The sequence below is a fragment of the Rattus rattus genome, chromosome 5, assembly GCF_011064425.1.
Source record: "Rattus rattus isolate New Zealand chromosome 5, Rrattus_CSIRO_v1, whole genome shotgun sequence".
NCBI classification, from domain to species: domain Eukaryota; kingdom Metazoa; phylum Chordata; class Mammalia; order Rodentia; family Muridae; genus Rattus; species Rattus rattus.
This window is the reverse complement of record NC_046158.1, coordinates 37,174,711-37,193,120: the sequence shown is the minus strand read 5'-3', so window position 1 is coordinate 37,193,120 and position 18,410 is coordinate 37,174,711. Positions and strand designations below refer to the sequence as shown.

The window sequence follows — 18,410 nt, the reverse complement described above, 5'->3', positions numbered from 1 at the left end:
AGGTGAGGTGCAGAGCCCGATCTTCCAAGTGTTGTAGCAAATGAGAGGCAAAGCCAGCTCACCTGCCTTCCTCAGGTGGCAAGGGTGGGGAGAGGCATCCCTTCCTCACCAAGACTTCAGCACAGCAGACGCACTTGGTGGGATCCCCCCAAGCCACCCTTTTTGTTTGCAAGGAGAACTGTCTGAGTGTGGAGTCAGAGTCAGTATTCAGGAGGTAAGCACTGAGCCACTCCGGTAGATGGAGGAGTTAGGTGTCCTGGATCATCCTCACATGCTGTAGAATTGTGTGCAGAATTCCGGTGGGATCCTGATGCATAACAAAAGGAGCACAGGAACGTCTTGGATTCATAATTTTCGAAACTTTATTATCTAAAGTGAAAAGGGAAGATACAAAAGTTGTTTTTATTTACCAAGGAAAGGCAGCAGGCCTGCAGGAAGTGTTGGCCATTTTTGCTGAGCTGTCAGGTCGTGGGGACGTTGACCCGACGGCTGTGTTTTCTATCCTGGCCTAACATTTCCGAGGCTGCTGGATAATGTAGGCCCTCTTCAGTGGCGCAGCCTTCTCCAGAGCAGGTGTCGGCTTTTGATGAGCCGTGTGAACTGTTGCTGGGAATTTATGGTGGAGCTACAGGCGAAAAGGGAAGAAGAAATAAGCATATTGGATTCACTGGGCCACAAAATAGTACAGTAAGAAAAAGCAAAACGTTGGCCAAGTCGCGGTCTCTTTATTGACTTCTTTGCTAAGACCCTCCTTCCACATCACTGCCAGTCCTCAGCCTATGGGAGGGAGTAAGCGTGTGTGATCCACTGTTTCCTTCATAATGTCTTCAGCTTCTACAATCGTAAGAGTGTATTTGACATATATAAGTAAAAGTCTAGGCTGGCCTTGAACTCCTGATCCTCCTGCCTTAGCCTTCTAAGGGATGGGATCAGAAACATGTGCCATCACTCCATGCTATATATTTATTTGTCCCGAGGTCCCATTTTGAAAAGCAGAAATGTCGAAACCTATCTGTAGCAGTGCTCCGCAGTATCTGCAGCGATTCTAGTATTAGGGTGTGGAATAGACCATTGTATTCTAGAAAGCATGTGGAGATGTTAGAAGAGGTTCTGAGGGTGGGAAAATTCTTCAATTAATTGTTAGACAATCAGGAGAAAAGGAGCCTCGGAAAGAAGTTACAAAGTGTCAGTTTATTTGTTAGGGCGGCACAGCTGAAATTGTAACTTTTTTCCATAAAGAAAAAGGGTGATGCTGGCCATTCCTCCCAGTTCAAACTGAACAGTTTGGTGAAGGAACACTGAAAACCAGCTAGCTTCAGGTGAAAACGATTCTCATTAGGTAGCTGTGAGGAAGTGGCCTTAAATTCATTCAAATTAACCAAGACCTGGAGACTTGCTGCCAGTAAGAGATATTTCCTTTTGGTCCTGTGGGATTTACATCCAGTGACGCTCAAGATGGGATGGTTTGGAGCTGCTGAGTGACTTACACACTTTTCCTAGGAAGAGTTTGGACTCAGTGACCTTTGGGCCTGTTCAGTTTTGGGTTTTCAAGTTCATCAATACTGTCCCAAGGGCACCTCAAGACCAGGCTGTTAGCTGGCCAGGAAGTGGGGCCTTGGCTTGCTAGCACTGAATTTATCACTATTGAATTTGAATGCCCTTGCTTTGACACTCAAACTAAATAAAAGCAGAGGTAAACTGTTAGGACTCTAAGAAGCACATTGTTTATGGTTGGATTGGCTTCTTCCAAACCAGGGAAAACATGTGCCTTCCATTTCTTCTCAAACACCAGTGACTTTCATGTGAAATCTGACTCTGAAAAGTCTTCTTGGTCTTGAAATGCACATGCATGCACACGCACACGCCATACACACACACACACACACACACACACACACACACACATGCACATGCACACACACACACACACACACACACACACCACACATGCACAAACACACACATAAACACACACCACAGGCACACATGCACACACACACACACACAGCACATTCACATGCATACATACATACATGCACATGCACATACATACTACACATACACTACACACACACATACTACACACACACTACACACACAAACACACACATACACACACACACATGCACACAATCTACACCCAACAGTGTTAAAAAGGCCTACCTCTGAGGGTTAGGTTCATTGGAAATTCTTAGTGCTTTAGTTCTAAGTATTTTTTTACTTTGTCTTTTATAATGAGCAGGTACATTATGTGCTAATTAGCCCCAAGGATGATCTCCTGCTGACATTCCAGTAGAAGGGACCAACATAATTGAATATTGATTATAGCAATTGCTTTAAAGTCTGAAAAAAGAATGGGGTGCTTTTTTTTTTGAGTCAGAGCAATTATCATTAGTGTGTATGTGTTTTGCTGCATGGTATGAGGGGGGGTGGTGTTTTGTTTTTCTTTTAACATTAGAGCCCAAGGCAAATTTCAGGGGTTACTGACTTTAGTGGTTTGGTTCTGGAGTGGGCATTTTTAGCTTCATCTAAAGTAGATGGGCTATTTCAGGTTGACTTTAAATCACACTATTAAAGTCACAGATAGGAACAACAGCTTGGTGAGTTACTGAAGGTCAAATGTGAGGCAAAGGGGTAAACAAGAAGGCGAATGGATGCCTCTGAGAGAGGAAGTGCGGTCTGGGCGGTCAGTCAGAAGGAGGAGGGTCAAGACAGGAAGTTGGGGCAGGACAGAGAAAGCCACCGGCCCTCCTTGTTTGAGTGTGAGAGGCAATGGGTGGAGCTAGGAAACCGGAAGGGGAAGCAGTGCACACAGTTTCTTGGCTCAGCACTCAGTTGTTTCTGTCAGTGTCCTAGATGATCTGGAAAATTTAAGGACTTCGTCTCTGGAGTCATTTTAAAAATTATGGTAACATCAATAATTTTATCCATTTTAAAAAGTGTTACAGTTCAGTAACAGTAAACGCTTTCATATTGTTGTACAATCATCACTGCTACCCATTTATGGAACGTGGTCTCCAAACTGAAACAACGTTCCTATTAAACACCATTCCTTTAGCTGGGCGGTGGTCATGAATGCCTTTAGTCCCAGCACTCAGAAGGCTGAGGCAGGTGGATCTCTGTGAGTTTGAGGCCAGCCTGGTCTATGGAGCAAGTTCAAGGATGGCCAGGGCTACACAGAGAAACCCTGTCTCCAAAATCCAATCAAATAGAGAAACAGTATTTCTTATCTTAGTTAGGGTTTCTATTATAGATAAAACACCATGACCAATTACTTCACCGTATATCTTTAGGTAAATCTATCACTGAGAGAAGTCAGGGCAGGGACCTGGAGGCAGAAACAGATGTAGAGGCCATGGGAAAGTGCTCCTTACTGCCTTTCTTCTTCTGGCTTGCTCAGCCTGCTTTCTTATAGCGCCCAAACTACTCACCCGGGGTGGCTCCACCCACAGAGAGCTGAGCCCTCCCACAACAATCATCAATTAAGAGAATGCATCACAGGCATCTGGTGGTATCTTCTCAATTGAGGTTCCTTCTTCCACTTGACTCTGATTTGTGTCAAGTTGACATAGAAGCAGCCAGCACTCTCTACAACTCTTCTTGGCAACTCTGTTTTATTGTGTCTCTATGAATCTGACTATTCTAGATATCTCTTATTAGTGGAATTCAGGCAGTATATTTCCTGTTACTTCAGTTAACACAATATATTCAAGGTTTGTTCGTGGGATAGTACTTGTCAAAATTCCCTTGCTTTAACGTGAACAAACCGAATTTTATACCGTATTTTGCTTCTTTTCCATTTATTAATCTGTAGATATTTAGGAATGAGCACTGGTGTCCAGATGTCTGTTCAAGTCCCTACTTTCAAATTTCTGTATGTGTGTGTGTGTGTGTGTGTGTGTGTGTGTGTGTGTGTGTGTGTGTGTGTGTGCAGACAGAAAAAGAGTTGGAAAGATGGGCTGGAGAGATGGCTCAGAGGTTAAGAGCACTGACTGTTCTTCCAGAGGTTCTGAGTTCAATTCCTAGCAACACATGGTGGCTCACAACCATCTGTAACGGGATCCGGTGTGTCTAAAGATAGCTACAGTGCACTCATGTACATAAATAAATAAACATTTTAAAAAAGAGTTGTAAGATTATATGCAATTATGTGTTTAACTATTTAAGACATGAATTTAAGGTCATCCTGGTCTACAGAGAGTTCTGGGATAGCCAAGGCTATACAAAGAAACCTTGTCCCGAAAAACAAAACAAAAGAAAAAACAAAAACGAACAAAAGCAAATGGCTGAGAAAAATATATTTTTAAATGGTCAACATTCTTCTTATGTCACCAGGGAAATGCAAATTAAAACAAGTTTGAGATTTCATCTTAACAGTCAGAATAGCTAAAATTCTTAAAAAATGGCACCGTATGCCGGTGTGTCTGTGGGGAAAGGGGAACACTTGTACAGTGCTTGTGGGAGTGCCAACTGGTACAGTCACTATGGAGTCCAGTATGGAGGTTCCTCCAAAATCTCTGAATAGCTCTACCACTCAGCCCAGCTATGCCATTCTTGGGCATCCACCAAAGGACGCTGTATGTCCCACAGACATTCTTGCTAACCTATCTCACTGATGTATTTACAACAGGCAGGAAATGGATGTCCGTCATCTGACGGCAGGATGAAGGGCAACGGAGCATTTGCCCAATGGCATCTTATTCACCTCTTAAAAGTGAAATTATGAAGTAGACAGGTATTCTCTGCTCCTGTGAACCTCTTTCCCATGTGTATCAACCAAGACTCTGGTGCAGATCTCAGGAAGGGAGACAAGAATTGACCCACACCTGGAGCAGAGAGCAGACTTAGCTGCAAACGGTCAGCTACTTTCCTGGCTCATTTGGTCTTCTAAAAGTGATTTATCTTTACTAAATGGTTCACATTCTCCACTTCCTTTCCCTTTGAGCTGCAAGCACAGAAGTTCCTGTTCTGCAGTGGGCTGTTGGACACTCACTTTTCTTCCTTGCTTAGCTCCTGGGCATGCCATAAACTTCTAGGCCTTTTCTCCTGCTAATCTGTCTACTGCTTTATTTCAGAGTCAAGTGTGGGAGAGAAGGTGGAAACTCCCTTACAACTTTTAGTCTTTAAACAGAGTTAGCTCTGTCCTGTTCCCTCGATTAAAGGGCGAGTCGAAGACAGAGAGGCCCTCTTTAACACCGTTAGGATAAATGTGTTTGTCGCCCGAAAATAGAATAAGGCTGCACAAAGTTTACCTACAGAGTTTAGGGCTTGGAGAGGAGGTGGCAATCACAGAATCCCAAACCACTAATTGCTGTCTGCCCAATATGACTCTTTTCGAGCTGTCTGAGTGACTTGGAAGAAATTCAAGCTCTAGAAGGAAAAAATAGTAGCAGCCAAGCTTCTTTATAAATGTACTTTACTCGATAAACCCAACTGGTGTCTGGCTGCTTCCAGCCTTCGATCACTCAGCCCTGTATCTACCGTCGCCACAAATCAAGTATTTCCTATGGAGACGCAGAGGTGCAGAGGAAGGCCGACAATGGCTGGAGTCTCAACACAAAAAAAGCTGTCATTTGTAAAAATATGCCAGCCTCTCTAAGAAATATCCGGGAGGGCAAAGGAAAGTTCTGCACACTCAGCATCGTGGCTGTTACCTCATCCCCTACCTTGTTTTGAAATTATTTATTTAGAGGCCCTTTAAGGATTCTGGAGAAACGGTTCTTCTCATTTTAACTAGTTTATATTTCTCTGAGAATAGACCAATTTGTTTCACCCCACAAGGACATCAAACTCACGGGCTGGAAAAAGAAAATCTCAGTGGTCATCGGCAGGCTCCCATGAGCCCCTTGACCTACTGGGTAAATGCAGAGTGAGAGCACCATCGGTATTGCCTCGTGCATGGCTCACCTTGTCCAGTGTGTCCGTCAGAGTATCCAGCATCTGTATCTTGGCCACATTGGTGATGGCACTGCAAAGATGAGAAGAAACTTTACATAAGATCCAAACCTTGGGGCTGGGAATGTAACTCAGTGGTTGGTAGAGTGTGTACCTGACATACACAAGACCCTAGACTCAAGCCCAGCACACACACACACCCCAAACACACACACACACACACACACACACACACACACACACAGAGTTACTTTTTGGGCTAAAGAGATGATTCAGTCAGTAAATGCTTGCTATGCAAGCCTAAGGACTGAGTTTGGTCTATAGAACCCACAATAAATAAGTAAGTAAATAAATAAATCAAATCAGATTTGTGTTTATCTGTTATCCTAGCACTGGGGAGGCAGAGAAAGGGGCTGGCTGGTGAGGCCCAGGCTAATGAGAAAACAAAGGGCAAATTTTATATATATGCATATATGTATATGTATATATGTATATGTATATGTGAGTACATTGAGAGACTTTCCCAGAACTGTGCACTGGGTGGATTAGCTCCTGTTTTTTTTTTTTTTTGGAGCTGGGGACCCAACCCAGGGCCTTGCGCTATGCATAGGGCAAGCGCCTACCACTGAGCCAAATCCCCAACGATATGTATATGTATATGTATATGTATATGTATATGTATATGTATATGTATATGTATATGTATATGTATATGTATATGTATGTGTATGTGTATGTGTATGTGTATGTGTATATGTATGTGTATATGTGTATATGTGTATATGTGTACATATGTAATAAACTATATATAATACATTATATATACATATATAATTTTTAAAAAATTTACTGGAGAGACTAAATAATTCATGTAGACTTTTCCTATGCTCAGCAACTCCTAGAGAACAATATTCTGTCTCCATGTAGCCATGAGCCATGCCAAACTTTGGAAACCACATTGCTACTATAATTGATTTTTATCTTTTCATTGAAGCATTGTGTACATACTATAGGCATGTAGTTTATGGTACCATAAACTGAAAACACTTGTCAATTCAGTGACCTTTGGGGGAAAACCAGTTCCCTGTAACCAAGCTGCATGGATGAGTTCTGTCTTTGGCTTTCAGCGGCAAGTCACCAATAGCATACACTCTCTGTGTCTACCTTCCTTCTATCTGGCCATGCTGTGTTGTAGGAGGTTTCAGTCGGGTCCCAGTCCACAGTGTAGCCTGGGAACAAACTGGCTCTCTAGATTAGCTCGGTAAAGTGGAGAACAACTGAGAGACACCTGAGGCCAACTTTGGGCCTCTGCATGTGTGAACATGCACGTACATGCAAACAATAAACATCTCTCTCTCTCTCTCTCTCTCTCTCTCTCTCTCTCTCTCTCTCTCTCTCTCTCTCTCTCTCTCTCCGTGCACGCATGCACACATATGCAAAAGCCCAGTATAAAAGGTGAAAGAGACAAAGCAATTGCGGTCTACAATTGTAGTTTCCCTCTACATTCTCCCTGTGAGACTTAAGCTGGTGTCCTGAACATCCTTTTATCAACTCCTTTTGAACGACTCCCGAGTGCTCCATGGAAACCTGTCTCTGAAGCAGCCCTCATTGGGCCGCTTGGTGGAATCAAGCCAATATGTCCATTTCTTTTCCAAATGCACTCATTTTCCTTAAGCAAGTCTTTGGGTGGTCAGCATATCTGTGTATAGGATACACCAACTCATGCCTCTAACTTTATAATGTCAAGGGTCTTGGTAGAAGGAGCAGGGAGACAACAGCCCCAGTACTGGTAGACTTTCAAGCTTTGCCTTAGTTAGGGTTTCAGTTGCTCTGAGAAACAGTGTGACCCTAAGAAACTTGGGGAGGAAAAGGTTTATTTCATCTTATACTTCCAGGTAACAGCCCATCACTGAGGGAAGTCAGGACAGGAACTCAGGCAGGGTAGGAACCTGGAGGCAGGGACTGATGCAGAAGCCATGGAGGAGTGCTGCTTGCTGGCTTGCTCCTCATGGCTTGCTTGCTTAATCTTTTTTTTTTTTTAACCACTGTAGGGATGGCATTGCCTACAGTGAGCTGGGCCATCCTCTATCAATGATCAATCGGGAATATGTCCCACAGGGAGCATTTTCCTTATTGAGTCCTCTTTTCTCAAGTTACTCTAGCCTGTGTCAAGTTGACAGGGAACTAACCGGAACAAGTAAGTGAACGGTGAGACATGTTCAGGTGCATTTAGGACCATTTAGGAGAAGGCAGCTGTGTGGTCACAGCAGAGAGGATAGGGTGTGGTGGGGACCCAGGGGACACTCCTGCTGATAGCCCAGAACACAATGCTCACCTCTACCCAAGTCTGGCTGCCTCCCCTGAAATTCCTTGGTTTGTTCTGGATTAATTCTGGAAGCAGAACTCTTAAGCAAGCCCTACCTTGTTTTCTCCAATCCTGTTTTTTTTGTGTGCCTTTCCAAAACGCCCATCTCTTGTTTTTTGGAAATTCGCATCCCTCCAGCTTTCACTGGAAATAAACACACAGACACAAAATATCAGCGCTCGTGTTAGAACAGCTTTGTTTCTTAGACAGGAATCACATCTAAGTTTCCAAATTTACATAGAAAAAAAAAGTTTATCTAAACAACAGAATTAAGAAGCACCCCCGCCCCCCCCCAAAAAAAAACCCCAAAGGGGTTTACTTTTTTATGCTCAGAGAGGTGGAATCAAGGTTGAAAGGCAGAAGGTCACACCTGAATTTAGGAAGAGTAGCAACGTACTCCCGCAGGCATTTGGTGGGGGAAATCTTTTTTCTCTTGTTATCAAACCAATTACATTCTTCAAGATAGCAACCCACAATTACAATGTGACCCTTTGCTTTCCCACAAGATTAAAGCTTTTGCATTGTTTGCACTTTTGCTCCCTCCACCCCCCAACGGAAGCTTTCAAAAGCCAGATTCTGAGAGATGAGCCAAACTTCAGGATGCTGACAGACATTTAATTCAAACGAGGGGCTTTGAATTCCAGAGGTTGGCCACCTTCTTCTCAGACCCCAAACCTCCATGCTGGCTGAGCTAGGCCATCCTAATGAGTAATTAAACTGTATTAATAGTCATGCCATTCAAGAGTTCAATTAGTGTTAATTAGGCTACAGAGGACCTAAAAGCAATTTGAGTGTTTAACAATGTCAGTTGAAATCAGAGTTGAAAAAGGAACAGTCTGTTTCAGATCACAAGTCCAAACAAATCCCTTCCTCTTTTCTCAGAAAAATCACACATCTCAAATCTGACAAGCTCGAAGGAGCAGTGGCTCTGTGGACGTTGATTTGGTTGAACCTGCAAATTCTCTTTGTGGAAACGGGACTCGGGCCATTTGCTACAACTAATTCCAATAAGATAAAAAGTAAAGAAAACCTATTTCTCAGAGCTTGTGTGTGCTGACTTTACCACTGTTCTTGTAAATATTAATACTTAACTCTTTTGATCGGGCATACATGCAGAAAGGGGTGCAATCAAGTAACATGAAAAGATTTGTGAAACCCTTCCCGCTAGCTCTAGTTCCCAGTTCCCGGTCTTTCTCCACAGACAGTTTATACATGATTTGTTTTAAATGGTAGCATAAGATGCTCACTATTCTGTGTTTGGGTTATCCACCACCCCCACCCGTTATACATTTTCTAGAACATTCGACATTTCTCTATTTTTATCTGTGTCTTTCTTCTTAATATCGGCTTTGCAATTCTATTCTGAAAGCCTTTTGTGTTTACTTAGCCACTTTGCCAATGCTAAGCATCTCACGTGTTTCAAATTCATTGTGTTCCTCAACAAAGCTTCTACAAAGTATCCATCTTATATATAACTTTGTACTAGCACATGTCTATCAATTTGTGGAACGTATTCCTAGAATCGATTTTGCTGGGTGCATTCGGAATTTTGTTAAATCTTGCTGAATATCCCCTCCCTCCACCCGGCAGAGGTCACACTAGTTTACAGTCTCATCAGCTACCATGGTAACAATTATTTCTCCAGACAATGAGCTAGAAAATGTTTCATCTTATCAACCAGTAAGCTAAAAGTTAGAACTATAATGGAGGAGCTGCCTTGGATCCTGTAAGTATCTGGAAGCAGATGGAGACCCAACCTCCCTGCCTTCATTTCCCACTGTTCATTTCACCTGGGTCACCTACTTCCTTGTACAGGTTAGGGGCTAGACAAGAGGAGGAAATCAGATGGGTTGGTCTAGGAGAAGAGATGACCCCACATTACTCCCCCTGATTCTTCTTGTATTTAAACCTAAAGGATCAGCAGTTAAGAGTGCTTGCAGACTGACCTGAGAATTGGTTTGGTTCCCAGCATCCATGCTAGCTCGTGGTCCCCTGTAACCCCAGCTCCGGAGGAAATCTAACACACACATACATTAATATAAAAAAATTAATCTTAAACCTCAAGCTCATGTCAGGACTTGAAAGATGAAGTTGGGGGTCCTTTACCCCTTTGTCTGTTCCTCTTCTTAACACACATAGATCAAATCTCCTCTCTGCTTTGTGTGTGCTTTGATCACTACTTACGGCTTCACATGGCATGTTGGGGAAAATGGCCAAACTTAGCTACTTGGGGCTGCCAGAGCCAAAGCTTTGGTCCTAAAACTCCAGGTTACAGCAACTCATTGCTTTAATTTGCAGTTCCTCACAGCTTAAGCTTCCTTTAGAAGGTATTTATTTACTGTTCTGTGAGCTGTGCATAGTTTTTGACCAATTCTTCCCCCAACCCTGTTGGATTGCTAGTTTTCTCTTCCTTTTCCTCACTGAATTTTAGGGCTGTTTGTGAAATGCACTGCAAATATAAAATAGTGTATTGTACCATTTATTGCTTTTTTTCCCTAACTCATTGACAATGTCTGCCCATGGTAAAACTTTAAGCTTAGGTGGACTTGTCAATCTCATATGGACTTGTAAGGCATGTGATGTTTTAAAGGCCTTCTCTGCTGTCTTTAGAAGTGCAGGGGTTTCATCCTGTAGAGTCAGTCTCTGGTTTTATACTTAGGTGCTTGGTCCTTCAATGATATATTTGATGCAAGTCCTATGGAAGAGGCCGGTCCATCTTGTTTGTTTTGAGGCTGTTGAGACCAAGATTTTGCTATAAACACAGGACTCCCTGTGTAGCCCAAGCTGGTCTCAAACTCCCAATCCTCCTTCCTTACCTCCTTTGTGCTGCAGTTACAGGTGTGCACCACCACACCTGGTTTGATGCTAGTATTTTTAGATGATCTAAATTTGAAGTTAATCTTGGGGCTGGAGAGATGGCTCAGTGGTTAAGAGCACTGACTGCTCTTCCAGAGGTCCTGAGTTCAAATCCCAGCAACCACATGGTGGCTCACGACCATCTGTAATGGGATCTGATGTCCTCTTCTGGTGTGTCTGAAAAATTAACCTTTTCTCTCTCAATTTGAAATGCACCTTTATTGTATACTGAGTTCTTACACACACACATCTCTCGCTATATATGTCATATATATATATATATATATATATGATATAGTGAATTCTATTATTGCTTATTTGGGTTTTCTATAGATTCTCTTAGATTTTTCCAGATGGAAATAAAATAAAAATAAATCCTGTACACATCCATCCCTTAAGAATAGTCACAACAACCTGTAAAATGTATAGAGAGGAATCTTTTTTCTTTTTAAAGATTTATTTATTTATTATATATAAGTACACTGTAGCTGTCTTCAGACACACCTGAAGAGGGCACCAGATCTCATTACAAATGGTTGTGAGCCACCATGTGGTTGCTGGGATTTGAACTCAGGATCTCTGGAAGAGCAATCAGTGCTCTTAACCACTGAGTGATCTCTCCAGCCCCTGTAGAAAGGAATCTTAATATCAGCCTCCATGTTCTCTCAGCTGCCTCCTCCTTGCTCTGGTCTCCTCTCCTCTCTAAAACTTTTCTCCCACCCATCCTTCCTTCTCGTCCAATGACAGGCCTTGTTCCATTCTGTACCTGCCTTCACCTGCAGAACGACATCAACCTACAGGGGTCCATCTCTTCCTACATATTTATCTATCTACATAATACACATATATTATACATTTTCATCACATTTAGGGAATATTCTTTATTACTGTTCCATATCATTCTATTATTTGAAGAAATATCAAATTTCAACAAATGCATCTATCTCAACATTTGTGGCTATGTTCACATGAGTTTTTTTTCTTAATGTGTTTCATTAATTAGATTAATTGATTGTTTTCTGACAATGTTGACTTCATTTGGAAGGACTCGTAGAGACTCCAGAGTAGGGTGCCTAGAGAGAGGGAAGGGACTTCAGTCACAGGAGGAGCTGTGGAACCAGTCAGGCCACGAGGGAGGTGAGAGTACCCTCGCCAAAGTTCTGAAGGGTCGTGTGTCATATTGGGGTGATCCTAAGGAAATGCTGGACAAAACAGGGCATCTCCTCTTCCCAGAAGCCATGAGACTGCTCTGGTTGATGACTGAGAAGCTGGTCCTTAGTGTGGCTATAATGGGAGTGGGATGTATTAAGAGGTAGGGCCTCCTGGGAGACCCTAAGGCCAGTTGGGAGGGGCCCTTGGAAGGGATATAGGAACCCCATTGTTATTTTCCTCCTGCCTTCTGCTGGGTAAGTCTAGCTCTTTTGCCATAGAGTTTTCACCAGAGAGTCAACCTTCAGAATTGAGAGCTAAACAAGCCCGTTTGATTTATGGCATTAGTGTGCTAATTCTATAATGCTTACACGAGTGTGAGCTAAGTATCTTGTTTTCTTTCAGCTGTGGTTTCCACATCCCTCTGAAAGGAATAAATCCCATTGTTCAGAGGTATTCTTAAGAATAGACATGTATAATCCAGAATGGCCGAGTGGCTCAGTGGGTAAGGTGCTTGCCCTAGCCTGAGAGTTTGATCAGCAGGAGCCACATGGTCGGAGGAGAGAAGTGACTCTTGTAGATTGCCCTCTGACCTCTGTGCACGCATGTGCTATAGGCTATACTGCCCATACACATAAATACATGTAAAATTTTAAAACTGGGGAATTATTTTATCAAGGTGCATAAACTTTCGGTTCGAGGTAGACACTTGATAATTGGTAGTTACTATTTAGATTGATTGATTTTTTTGGATTTTCAATACACGGTCTCTCTGTGTAGCTCTGGCTATCCTGGAACTCACTCTGTAAAATCAGTCTGGCTTCAAACCCAGAGATCTGACTGCCTCTGCCTCCCTAGTGCTGGGACCAAAGGTGTCCCAGCAATGCCTGGCTTATTTAGATTTATTTTAGGTTGCTCCAGAAGGAGAGGGTGGAGTGAATATCAAATAAGAAAGGTTTCCGAGTGGTTTGTGTTATTCAATGCAAAGTACATTGGTGGTACAAAGGTCAGCGACTCTTGGCGTATTAAAGAGGTTGTTCTGCATGAGCATCCTAGGAGAATTCTGGAACTTAGGAGAAATGGAGCGAACAGTCATCACCAGTGGGCTTCTTACTTCGATCCTAAACCTTCTAGTCTACTGTGGAAAGAACAACCATCATTTGCCTCGCCTTGGAAAGAGTGTAGCCACTCAACAGAGAAACAGACAGCAAAGGGTATTCTAGAAACCCACACTGCAGGAGGTCCTCATTTTCAAGAATAAAACAGGACCGTTTAGGGAAGGCAATTTGATTTGCGGCAAGACACAGAGACTATCCCCATTCTGTGGGTGGATGCATTGATTTATAGAGTGAGGCTCTCACAAACTTGTGGTGAATGAACCAGTTGGAACCAGTTTGTGGGAGGGTCATCTTCAAGTGGCTGCTGGGAACACTGGTCTCACTGGTCTCCCAGGATCTAGATAGATCACCACTAGAGCCCATGACGATCACACCCTGGCCCATTTTGTTGATACCACGTATGACTGGAAGGTCTTTTCCAAGGAGCCACTGTGCCTAAATCAACCCTTTTAAACGTACGTGCACACCGCCCCCCGCAACTCCAGCTTCAGAGTCAGAGTATATTCTCTTTCGAATCTTTGTGTAACACCAACTGCAATTCAGCAAAGGAAAATGCGAATAGGTTTACTATCCTAAAGGATGATGTGTACAACTTGAAAAATACAGTAAGAGTTTCAGGACTTTTGGTGAGTAGAATGTGATTGGAATTACAGAAGTCTAAGAAGTTTCTATGTCATGCAGCGCAAAGGTGGCTCTGAGTGAACGGCCGCTGCCCATGCAGTCAACCGGCTCTCTCCTCCATGTTTTGGGCAGTGGATCTCACACAGTTCTCTTCTAACCCCTTCCTCCCCCACACCAATCCATCCTCCTTACTCTGTGTGAGTTAACCAGTTGGACAGACGAAAATCAAGACATCCTTCTGTTTAGTTTTCATTGGGGTGGGGTGGGGAGGGTCTCACTATGTAGTCCCAGCTGGCCTGGAATTCTCCTTGTAGACCAGGCTGTTCTTGAACGTACAGAAATCTGCCTGCGTCTGCCCCCGTGTGCTGAGACTAAGGCATGCACCACTATTCCATGGCTATATTTATTGTTTTAATAGAATATCTTTTATGTTTTATTTGACAGTTATATTTAGTGAATCTCCCCAACCCCTATTTATTATAGCCCTTTTATGAGTACATGTTGCTATGCTGTGTTTCTTACCTGTCTTCCTCCCTCACTGCCTGACCCCATTTCCCTTGCCCTCCATTTTGTTTTAAGTGACACCGGTCCTTAGACAGTTAAGGTCACCTATGGGGTTCTCCATGATACCCCTTCCTCATAAACTTTCCTCTTTCCCACTCGAGCCCGAAAACACCTCTTGCTGTTTACAGCTGAATCTCAGTTCAGCTTTCATTCTTTTGGCTAAAATCAATTTAAAAAGTGCAAGACTGGAGATGAGGTCCTGAGCGACAGCTAGTCTTCCTGTTTGTCACACATCTAGCTTCCTCGAACCACCTTCTACTCACACAATTTTAGTATCGCTGTCCATGTCATGTTTAGACACCTGGCACTCACCTTTAATCCCAGCACTAGGGACGCAGAGGTAAGCGGATCTCTGAGATCGAGGCCAGCCTGGTCAACACTCAACAGAGTGAGTTCCAGGACAGCCAAGACTACACAGAGAAACCCTGTCTCGAAAAGCAATAAAACAACAAACAAAAAACAAACAAACAAACAAACAAAAACCCCAAACAAACCGGAAGAGAAAGATAAATCCAAAAAGCAGGAGATCCAGTCTACTCCATGGTTAACATTGCCTGTTTCAGGGTATAGATGTAAAATGGAGGCTGACAGTGGTGTGATCTATTACATTAATAAGTGTAAAGGAAAGGCCCTCACACATGCATAGGTGGAGAGTTCCAGCTGGCTGACTTCTGAGTGGTTTCATTCATAACTCTGGTGCAAGCACTAATGTCCTTCCCCACTGAGACTGTTTTCTGTCTGGACCACTGCTGCAGGTGCCAGTGAGGCCCCCACATTTGTGTCCAGAGGCTCATTCTGCCGACTCCAGTGGGTTTTATGAGACCCCAGTTTTAAAGGGGCCAACATTCAAGTGTCAGGTACTTTATATTAACTTCATTTTCTTTTTTAAAAAAGATTTTATTTATTTATGTAAGTGGGTACACTGTCACTATCTTCAGACACACCAGAAGAGGGCATCAGACCCCATTACAGATGGTTGTGAGCTACCATGTGGTTGCTGGGAATTGAACTCAGGACCTCTGGAAGAGCAGTCGGTGCTGTTAACCACTGAGCCAGCTCTCCAGCCCTTAACTTTATTTTCATTTTCATCTTCACAATAGACTTACCAGATTGATGCTATTCATTATCCCCTTTCAGAGGCAAGAAAACCGAGGCTCAGAGATATAGATTAAAAGTGAACTTCAAACCTAAACCCGACCTTGTCCGGTTCTGACTGCCATGCCTTCCCTCCCCACCATATGGCGTTAGCTTTCGGATGTCAGCATCTGTATTTTGCTTCTAAATATCAGCTGAAGATTTAATAGAATTTTTGGCACCTTATTAGTTTCGTTGCATAAATAAAACTTTGCATCATTGGTTCAGACTTAGAGAGAGAGAGAGAGAGAGAGAGAGGCTGAAGGATGAAGCTTCTCTGTTCTCTTGAGCTCAGTGGGAGAGCAAGACTGCCTTCGTCTCCAGCCCAATTATCCCGAAGCCCTTATCTGCAGTGTCACAGCTCGTAATAATTCATTGTCATGCCAGAGGCATGGTGACATGCTTGATGGAGTCACGGTGTGCTATGTATACACAGAGTAATTAGAAATCATTAGTGATGGGGACAGGAAGTTCCCCGTGGTATCTTTCAAACTTTCATTTAAGTTTAACTTGGTGCATAAGGTACTGTATGTAGCAAGTCAGATTTTGAGGTAGATTTTTTTCCCCCTGAAGGATTGGAGCGGAGGCAGCAGGAAGAGAGTGGTGCATGTGAGTTCCTCTTCTAACAACTTGCCCTTTCTCTCCCTCATTCTTTTACATCAATGCCTTTAAAAATTTAATGTTAAAAATCGCCAAATTTGGAGGCTGGAGAGATGGCTCAGCGGTTAAGAGCACTGGCTGCTCTTCCAGAGGTCCTGAGTTCAAACTCCCAGCAATCACATGGTGGCTCACAACCATCTGTAATGAGATCTGATGCCCTCTTCTGGTGTGTCTGAAGACAGAGACAGTGTACTTACAATAAAGAAAGGAAGAAAGAAAGAAAGGAAGAAAGAAAGAAAGAAAGAAAGGAAGGAAGAAAGAAAGAAAGGAAGAAAGAAAGAAAGAAAGAAAGAAAGAAAGAAAGAAAGAAAGAAAGAAAGAAAGAAAGAAAGAAAGAAATCTTTTTAAAAAATTGCCGGGGCTGGAGAGATGGCTCAGTGGTTAAGAGCACTGACTGCTCTCCCAGAGGTCCTGAGTTCAAATCCCAGCAACCACATGGTGGCTCAAAACCACCTGTAATAGGATCTGATGCCCTCTTCTGGTGTGACTGAGACAGCTACAGTATACTTATATATAATAAATAAATAAATAAATCTTTAAAAAAAAATTGCCAAATTCAACTACAAGTGTGGAATGTCAGTAGACCAACAAAGGAGTCCGGTCCCGGTGTCCAGAATAAGCCGGAAGACTCCAGGTCTACTGGGCTGCCTTCCAGAACGCGCTGGGTCTATATCAGATCCTCACCCTTTGCAAAGCCCGTGCCTGTCCTACCTGCCAGCAGCTTGACGTGACGAAGAATTATACAAATAACTGGATTTGTAAATGGAGACAGGCAAGCACACAGCAGCCAGGCTTTTGAGAAGTCAGGGGAAAGGATAGCAGTTGAAAGAATGTAAAACCGACTAAAAACAGGCCTGTTCGCGCTAGCCTAGCTATGTAAACAAACGCTTAGTTACAGGAGAACCACTTTCTATAGTCCACAGAATCCATGTCAATAGCACGGATTTTAAAAAAAGGAAGGCTCTCTAGTTGTTAGAGCCCCTGCAGACCCTGGGTGCTTATTTAAACATGCTCCTCAGATTATGGGTTGAGAGCTTTGCCCAAGCCCAAAGACTCCATAAGCGGAAACGGGGCTCTGCTCTCGGCATGGAAGTCAGTATGAGGTCAGCATCTCGGAGTATGAAAGGTGGGAAACCCCGTAGGGTTCCCCAAGGTGGTAACACCCACGTGAGGGTATGTCACAGCCAATCTACAACCACGGAGGAGCTCAGGCTGCTGGAAGTTAAAGCAACAGTGGTGGGCTGTCAACCTTGGCTCTGTTGAGCTGCTTCTGGGAAGATGGATGCAAGTGAGGTAGCCTTTTGCTGTGGGAGCGAGGTCAGGTGGGGCGGGGGTGGGGAGGACTTACCTGCTGGAGCATGCCGCCCTTTCAGCGGGGACGACAGAACTTGTACTTCATTTGCCATAGTGTCTGTGTGCCAGTGTCCTGTCGGTGCTCTGAGGCTGAGTGCCAGTTGTAACTGGCCCATCTCACCTCACTAAGCTTTTATAGCTTCAGGGGGCGGGGCCCCTGGAGGGCATTGCTGAGCAACAACTGGGCTGCCCTGGAATCTGAATTTCCTTGGCAAGACTTCTTTCTTTAGTCTGGGAAAGCCAGGTAGTTGTTTACAGGACAGAGGGGGTTCTGAGGAGAACATAGTGAAGAGCCAGTCTGGATGAATTCTTTTTAACACCAATGATTCTCTCCGGTAAGGGCAGTGCACCAGTGGGAGGTCCTTGCCACATCCAGGCGTGTCACGTGGACAAGACAGTGTCCTTCTAACAGACAACACAAGTGAGCACCTTGCCTTTTTAAGAGCTTCCCAGTGTTGAGCACACATGCTAAGAATTGCCGGTGTGGACAGAGACTTCTGTGCAAGCATATTAACTATGTATTTCTTTTCTTTCTTACGTTGCTTGTTTGTTTAAAAACAGTGCTCTTAAGAGATGAGCCGTCTTTTCAGCCCCTTTGACTTTTATTTCGAGATAGGGTCCTGTTAAATTTCTCAGGCCAAACTTAGTCTTTTTGTGTCAGTCTCCTCAGAATCCTCAGAGATAGGATTATAGGA

General features: G+C 43.5%; 1 protein-coding gene across 1 annotated transcript; it reads right to left on the bottom strand.

Annotated features, from left to right (window-relative positions):
- Positions 1-348: 348 nt before the first annotated feature.
- Dapl1 (death associated protein like 1) lies at positions 349-17,823 on the bottom strand. Its single transcript, XM_032901939.1, has 4 exons — positions 17,711-17,823; positions 8,317-8,404; positions 5,908-5,968; positions 349-625 (listed from the first exon to the last, which is right to left on the bottom strand). Exons 1-4 carry the CDS (start codon positions 17,766-17,768, stop codon positions 509-511), a joined length of 324 nt encoding a protein of 107 aa, XP_032757830.1. The 5' UTR covers positions 17,769-17,823; the 3' UTR covers positions 349-508.
- Positions 17,824-18,410: the final 587 nt, after the last annotated feature.

Bases quoted from the DNA above. Each gene is read 5' to 3' on its own strand.
- Dapl1 (XM_032901939.1), bottom strand. From the start codon at position 17,768: ATGGCAAATGAAGTACAAGTTCTGTCGTCCCCGCTGAAAGGGCGGCAT. The intron at 8,405-17,710 runs GTAAGTCCTCCC...GTTTATTTCCAG, and splicing joins AGGGCGGCATGCTCCAGCAG to TGAAAGCTGGAGGGATGCGA. The intron at 5,969-8,316 runs GTAGGGCTTGCT...TCATCTTTGCAG, and splicing joins ACAGGATTGGAGAAAACAAG to TGCCATCACCAATGTGGCCA.